Source organism: Melampsora larici-populina (genome assembly GCF_000204055.1).
Source record: "Melampsora larici-populina 98AG31 unplaced genomic scaffold MELLAscaffold_48, whole genome shotgun sequence".
NCBI classification, from domain to species: Eukaryota; Fungi; Basidiomycota; class Pucciniomycetes; order Pucciniales; family Melampsoraceae; genus Melampsora; species Melampsora laricis-populina.
In genome coordinates, this window is record NW_006768812.1 from 337,961 (window position 1) to 345,948 (window position 7,988).

At 44.5% G+C, this 7,988-nt stretch overlaps 2 protein-coding genes across 2 annotated transcripts; both read right to left on the reverse strand.

Moving 5' to 3' along the window:
- Positions 1 to 1,925: 1,925 nt before the first annotated feature.
- On the reverse strand, positions 1,926 to 3,706 carry MELLADRAFT_72955 (uncharacterized protein; the record flags this gene model as incomplete). Its single annotated transcript, XM_007415124.1, has 5 exons — positions 1,926 to 2,270; positions 2,398 to 2,715; positions 2,796 to 2,961; positions 3,031 to 3,188; positions 3,257 to 3,706. 4 exons carry the CDS (start codon positions 3,470 to 3,472, stop codon positions 2,398 to 2,400), a joined length of 858 nt encoding a protein of 285 aa, XP_007415186.1.
- A 3,556-nt stretch (positions 3,707 to 7,262) lies between these two features.
- MELLADRAFT_92034 (uncharacterized protein) lies at positions 7,263 to 7,769 on the reverse strand (the record flags this gene model as incomplete). The annotated part of the gene is made up of 2 exons (XM_007415123.1): positions 7,263 to 7,630; positions 7,709 to 7,769. The coding sequence occupies 2 exons, from the start codon at positions 7,767 to 7,769 to the stop codon at positions 7,263 to 7,265; spliced, it is 429 nt and encodes a 142-aa protein (XP_007415185.1).
- Between the last annotated feature and the right edge of the window lie 219 nt (positions 7,770 to 7,988).

The window sequence follows — 7,988 nt, forward strand, 5'->3', positions numbered from 1 at the left end:
AGGCATTCTTGACTGGGAATGAGGGAGGATCGATTGTTTTTTCCATGGTAATCGGTATACGGATTTCCGATCCGAGGTTGACATAGCAATTTCCTGTGGTGTCTGTTGTTTGACCTCTTATGGGTTCCCGAGCATCGTCTGATTCCGACTGCTCAATCACTCAAAGAATTGGCAGAACCAGTAGCGCAAGGATCAGCATGCAAAGTGACATTGGATCCTTTGAAAGCTATTTCAGGTTCTGGACGGCTGAGAGGTGATAAACATGTGATGACTACGACTTTGACCCCCAAGTCCATATCCGCATCCAAGAACGCCGGCTGCATGAATAATCATAAAACAATGTTGTACATTCATATATAAAAGGACTCTCATCACACTACACTTGCAGAACAAAATCCCGGTACCAGGGGCATCGCTTCTGCTGAACTGTCCGAGGATCCTTACACTCCTAGCAAAAGTGCACATAGAGTGTATTCAAATTTCATTGTGACAAGGTTCCCGCCTCCAAGTAGTTTACTGGGATAAGTGGGCATGTATGTTTTTTGTGTTCAAGACTCATGAATGGAAGCACATGTTGGCATAGCCACAGCGGAATGTGAAGAAGCAGCTGCTGGGCAAGTGAAAATGAAATTCTACAGCAACAACCAATATACATCAGGATAACAAGTAGAAAATGCTGATCAGAGAAGTTTCAAATGTACCCCAAATGGACTAACAACCAACCTAGTAGCATCAATGACAGGTACTAGGCCCAGGATGTGAGCACATGTACCAAAACTCAGTGGTGAGGAGACTGTCAGCAGCTACTTGGCAAGATTTGGAGAAACTTCCAATGAAATGTACAAAATCTTGAGTGATTGTGACACAGGTAAGAGTGGAGAGGAAAACAGAGACAGACAGTATGCAAAGAGAGACACATTGGAAAATTAATACGTAGTGCTGAAGAGCAGAAGTGTGATATACTGCGTGTGTGCGTGATGAAGAAGTGAAGAGAGGAGAGCATGTTTGGACCTGTGCGGGCCAAGACAAGGGAAAGTTCTCTATGGTACTCACAGCTCCCGCAGAAGCACAGACATTATCTATAACAAGAGCTGTTGAAGTCCCAAAAGAGTGTGAAGGAAGGCTGTGACTTCATATTTGATTGTCTCATAGGCCTCTGCCTTGATAGTTAGAGTTATCAGACAAATAGAATTTTTTGGCCACATCATCATACTTGAACACTTGGTGTACTTCTCATCACTCTTTCCAGGAGCCACAAGACATGTAACATCATACACAAAGATCATTTCCTACAAAAGTCACCTCACAAATGATGGTAAGAGCTTGGAGTGGGTTTCAATGAAAGTACTTCACAATGTTAAGTCAATCTGCAAGATCAGTCATGCATTGTGATTTGATTTTCAGAATTTGTTTCAACATATGCATCCCAACAAACCATCTATGGCTAGTAAATTACAATAAGTTCACCCAGCTAGTGGATCTTGGACTAGATGATAACTAAAGTTGATTCAAAGACATGGCAAAGATTTGTTGTAGAAATATGCGCCGTCAAAGATTAGTATAAGTGGCATGGTTAGAAACATAGACAGACTGAAATTAGACCTATACATATGAAAAGCTTTTGTTCATCTGGGAACTGCAAGTTGAGTTGTTTGCTCCCAAAGGTGACTTCTGAAATAAGGCATCTGATTTGCATTCCTGACCCAAGCCCAATGTTAGCCTCAAGCAGCAACTTATAAGACCATGCCAGTGTGTCTTGACAGATCTTGACACTTAGGTATTTGCTTCATACTATTACGGTACTCAAAGTTGTGTATACTTTGCTGTGCATAGTTTTCTTTCCTTTTTTCACAACTTCACACAACCAGGGAAAACTATGTTTTTGGCTTAAAAGTACACATCTTTGAGCTTCAATCAAGAAATATACGTTTTCCAAGTTGTTTGTAGTTGCAAAAAAACACAAAAAAACTATGCATGGCAAAGTATACACAACTTTGAGTACCATTTATGTTCTATACTGCTGCTTGCAGTGTAAATATGATTTGGTCAGGCTTCATCAGCTTGTTGAGCCAGGTTAGTATGTGCGTGTGACTTGTCTTCAAGACTCATAAATGTATGCACATGATGCACACCACCTACAAATGACTTGAGCTGGGGATAAGTTCATAGCTTTAAATTCTGATGACGAGTAAGCTCTACTAAAGTTCCAATTTCAGGACAAGACATATACAGGAGCGTGACGGGTTGGAAAAAAATCGGATGCCTTATGACTGCATGAATGATCAATAACAATTACAAGCTGTTAACATGCAATTCCCTTGAAAGTTGGTCAGGGAGCACACAGATATCATGAAACGAGAGAGCCGTTAAGAGAGAAATTAAAGATGCAACACAGACTTATGCGGATAACAAAAGGTAAACAAACAATGTCGACGAGGCGAGGACAAAAGAGAGGGGCTTGGTAAAGGACCCGGTGCTTGATGAAGCGGCCAAGCCGGCGCTGCCGCTGGCCGTATAGCCACCGGTACTAGTTGAGTTCGAGCTCGAGGAAGCTTGCTTGATAGTGGCCGGGACTTTTCCATCGGTGAAGTTTGCACCACAGGTGGCTTGAACAAGCTTGCTGCTGTCAGGGGCAGCAGTGCTGTTGGCCGCGATCGGTTTGATGCCAGAAATTTCGGTGTACAAAGCATGACCACAGTCATCACAGTAGATTTCCTGTGCAGTAACAATAAAAGACATAGATCGAGTGAGCACAAATATCATAGGAGAGAGGTATCTAGCAGGAGACAACGTACCTTGGGAGCTGTGGCTAACAAGGGAAGGAGAGCAGAGAAACCTTGGACGAGCATACCTTCAGCCAAGGCGACAGTGACTGGCTTTCCGGTGACCTTTTCGAGGTTGCCTAGAAGGTTGAGGACACAGTAGGTGCCGTTGGACGCATATTGCGAGCACAACAGTCCGCTACCAAACGTAATGTCATTGAAACTTTAGTAACGTCAATCGTCATGACTTGGTCGCATCGAGGCTTACTGGATGGGTGAGAAGTTTTGTACAATGGTCGCGAGTGCGATGGCTGTAGTAACGCCCTTGGCAATATCAGCGCTACATCCCTTTTGAAGAGCCGCATTGGCTGACGCCACGACGGAATCTGAGCAAGTCGCAGTTGGGCAAGTAGAAGTAACGTAATCCTTGAACAAAACAGATTTACGTCAGGACAAGAAGCAGAAAATGGTGATCAGAGAAGATGCGAACATACCCCAAATGGAGCAAGAACCGATCCAGATGCACCAATGACAGGTACTAGGCCCATGACGTTAGCACATGTCCCGAATTCACTGGTCAAGAGACCACCAGCAGCTGCTTGGCAGGTTCCGGAAAGACTTCCGATGAGCTGAGTTAGATCTTGAGCGATCGTAACACAGGTAAGAGCGGAGAGGACAACGGAGACGGAAATCATACGGAGAGAGCTCATATTGAAAGATTGATAGGTAGAGCTGAAGAGCAGAAGTGTGATATAAGACGTGAAGTAGACGAGGAGAATAAAACAGGCTGTGGAGAGAATGGATGCTTCAGATTTGTAGGAAAGGTGAACTTATAAGCTGCCCCAAAAGCTGTACAGCTTTGATCTCTGACGGAAATTGAATCACCAAACCCGGTTGATGGTCCTAATTGGAACGTCAAGACTGAAGTGAATCGAAAGGAATAGAAACTTCCACTGATATGTGAATCAGAAGCTGTATACAGACATAGCTCAATGATTTGGGGTCCACTGCACCAGTGCAGTCGAGCGTCGCAGCCGCTATGGTACGGACGAGGCCTCAGCTTTCATTCAAAAGACTCAAGCATGAGCCAGTCAGGCTTGCGAGTCGTACACTCTTCTAGTTTGGTCTTCAGCACTGGTACAGACGATACATTTAACTCATGCTCGTGTAACCTTCAAGGCCGCAGGTGCAGATTATGGAGCCTTGTGGGAACCAGATGCAGGAATGATCAGATGAACAGGACTTTGCTCTGAAGATCATGCGAAACAACAAGATGAGTTTCTCGCAGTTACGTATCTGAAAAAAGACTCCGTTAATAGCCTGACTTTGGTAATGAGGCCTTCCAGAGTCGGGTGAACCTACGGGGATTCAGCGAAAATTACACCACATGATCGATTCTGAGGGGAGAATGGATATGGTTGCGATCTGGAGAAGCTGGTGTCAGGTTGATCGATCTTTGGTTCAAACCACGTGAACCTATCAAAGTGCGTTCACCGTGATTTTCATTGAGATTTCACATGGATATCACGTGAAAGACTGGTGAAAGGTAGGACTGTGACCCGGCCTTGCGGCTCCGGTGCATTGTCCGGCCCTGAGTAGACCCAAAGGAATCCAGAAATCACTCGGGGCCAAACAGGGTACACCTTGAATCAATTGCAGGTGCAAAAACGGGTACAGGAAGGGGAAAGACAGGTGTTGCAGGACTAAGTGTATTGTCTTTTATCCAACCTGTGTGCACCTACTTAGATTGTCAAAAAACCAAAATATGTAGACGCCATTTTTTTGTTTATCTGGCAAAAAAACACAAAGACTAGCAGTTGGGGCCGCTGGAGCGCCCGCAGGGCTTTCTTGGATTACTTTTAGCTTATTTCAGTGCCCTGGGGTGCAGACTGCCTCTTCCAAAGAAGGCAGAGTTGGCCAGCAGGGGTTAGGGTTGGGTCACAGCCCTAGTGAGAACATCCTCAGACCCACCAACAAGAAAATCTTGTGTTTTGTAGGCAATTGCAAAGCTGAATGAAACCCATGAACTGGTCAGAGTTCCATGAACGGGGTTGTATCACCTATAAGAATTGCCCTAAGGACTTCAATGATCACACAAGATCCCATGGTTTAACAAACAGGAATTCTAATTTCTGACTTCATACCACTACAGTCAACCTTTTGAGTTGCATTCTATTTTTTCTCAGCACCCCTGCTTATCACTTTACAATCCACTTTAAACAAAAATAACTCCATCTATTGCTCTCAGAACCTCCTCAATGCCACCTGAATTCCCTTCTATCACCCTAATCAACCATCACAATCCGATCATGAGTTATACACAACTGAACATGGCAAACATGCAAACAAACACAAGTAATACTGGAAACAAACTGGAAATGGACTTCAATAAGGCCCCATCTACCTCTAACAAACAAATCCAAAGGCTGGAAAGGATTTTGATAAACCACCTGCGGGAATATCTCAAAAAGATTAGCACTATGGACAACAGCAATGTATTAGTACCGGCCAATCTAGCCAACATCACATCAGTGTTGGTAATCTTGATTCAGAAAACACCTATCCAAATGAACACAATGGAAGCTCAAATCAAGACAGAAATCAAAGCAACCTCAGGGATGGAAGAACTAGAGCGGTAATCCAAAGCATTACTGCACCACCAACATAGATGCCTTGGATCGGGAGATCCAAGGTATTGTCGGATGCAAATCCTTGGACAGACCTTATCCAAGGTTTCTGTCCAAGGTATCATTATGTGCCAAAGATTACCTTGGATTAAAACCTTGGAAAGCTCCTGTCCAATGTTTCAGATCTGAGTACGCCTCGGATTTCCCAATCCAAGGTCAATATGTATGTTGGTAGTACTGGATACAAGGCTTGATACTTTTATACCCCAGCCCAACCCATCTGGACTCCCAAGCAAACCACAGACCTAGAGTCCTTCCCACTTTGCTTAAACTCCCCCTAGGTGTACAAAAAAACACTAATTTGATAACAGGCGTGTTCTTACAACAGGAAAAACAGTACAATGCTCACCAACACAAAGCCCCGTGGGACAAAGAAAATTTGGGACCACCAATCTGAGAGTGGAACAGAGCCCGCAAATGGATAGTGATTAGCAAAACTCACAATGTGACATAATGCTATTGGCTGTGGGGCAACTATGTCAAGAAACCCATTGGAGAGCTATAACAGAATTACTTGAGTTTATTAGCCAAGTCAAACAGTAGCCTCACATTTGAAGCATTCAAATCCACTCAACCACAGGGCTCAAACGCTATTGCACCCCTTTGTTTACCAGATAAGACACTGGATCTGGACAAAAACAAGCAAGCTGGGTTTCTCTTCAAAGGAACAATACCAAAATATTGCCCTACAGAGTTTCACAGGAAAGATTCTGGAAACACCACTAGCAAGAAGAATAGCTCAATGGTCATAAGCTCAACAAGTGATAGCCCAAGGCCACATGCACAGACAACAGCAACACAGAAAGTTTTGTGATTCTAACCTCATGGAGTGTGAGGGTAGGGTAATCTCTGAGATTGCTCTATGCTAAATTGGGAACTGGATAGGGTAGTGATGGAATTCTATTCTTTATTTCAAATGTGTAGTATTTACAAAATCAAATACAGAAAATAAAGAAAGTCAAAGAGACTGATAGTCTGTTTGGATAAATCCAGATAGACTACAGTCAGATGACTCCTTAAAAGGAGGTTTGAATTATAATTAATAATTATTATGATACAGTATGAAGGCTGGATCCAAGGCCTTCCTTTAATCTTCAAAGTAACAGATCAAAGAGTGAGATGAAGGTCACTGATCTGGTTATTCTAAAGTTGCCAACTGGTAGTTGTTCAAAAGGTGCACTGGCCTGTGAGTTGATATAGGTCACTAACCTGTAGGTGTTCAAAAGGTGCACTAACCAGTGAGTTGTAATAGGTCACTAACCTGTGGTTGTTCAAAAGGTAGCCAACCCGAAGTTAATTGGAAGTCCACTAACCTAAAAAAATTACTTTGGGAAAGTAGAAGATCCAGAAAAAGGTGAAGAGATTACTACTTACTTTGAGTCAGGAAACTGATATTTAAAGTTATGAAGTTATCACTAGTCTTATATTTATAAGACTCTTGATGCTACTTCAATAGAACTTTAACACAAGTTCCCTTCTTCTGATTTCTTGTTACGAACCACCATAACACAGGTGGTTCGCGCGTCCATGAGAGCTTGCGGCGGGTCGTGAAATGTAAGCGTGTGAAACCCCGCGGAATGTTGGAAGGCATGACGCCTTCCAACATTTTTGGCTTGCAGAGTTTTTCACTCGCCGCTCACATCTTCACCTTTTGACCCGTGATCACCGCAAGATCTCACAGTCTTCACAAAGTGAAAGACTCTTTGCTTTTCGGGCATTCCAGAAAGAGGAAGCAGGAGCACCTCTGTAGTCCCTCTACAAAACGACCTAAAGATCTCATCACTTCAAACTTTCAAAAACTCTCCAATTACCATTAGAAACCCAATTGAATCTTTACATCGGTGATCACAATCGGCAACATGGACAAAGCCATAGCACAAGCTGAAGAACGGGCCGCGGAGGAACGAGAAGCGAGAATGACAAGGTCAAGATCGACGGCGACTGGCCTAGCACCAGGCCCCCCTCTGCAGACCCCCCGTCGCAACACAAGTCGTGGTCGGCAGCAACCCCCTCCTCCTCCTCCTCCCGCGATCATATTAGTTCCCGGTAGCGAGGATGGATATACTCCAGAACCGTCCCCCGGCCCTGACCAGACCCCCTCCGAGAACCTGGGCGACAGGACGACAATCCGTGACAGTCCTTTACTACAGTCAGACAAGGACGACGATTCCTGGGTCCCACCTATGGACAAGGGGAAAGGCAGAGCTGGGTCATCAGCTACGTCGGTACACTCGCAGGCGGAATCAGAATTCGACTCACTTGAGAACAGACCACAAGGTAATCCCTCGCTCTTTATACCCCCCCTATTCACCTGCTTCATTTCCCCCACAGTCCATCGTCGCAACCTATCGAGCACCAAGCAAACAGACGGCGCAGAGACGCGCAAGGCATAGACATGCATTGACACAGAGTCAACCCAGCTTGCATATAGCGTTAGGGGTGTTGCCTAGCCGGCAGAGCAGGTGTACTTACCGAGCTGGCTGCTCAGGTGTTGAACGTACCTAGCCAACAGAGCAGGTGTTCGAGTCCCAGAACTTCC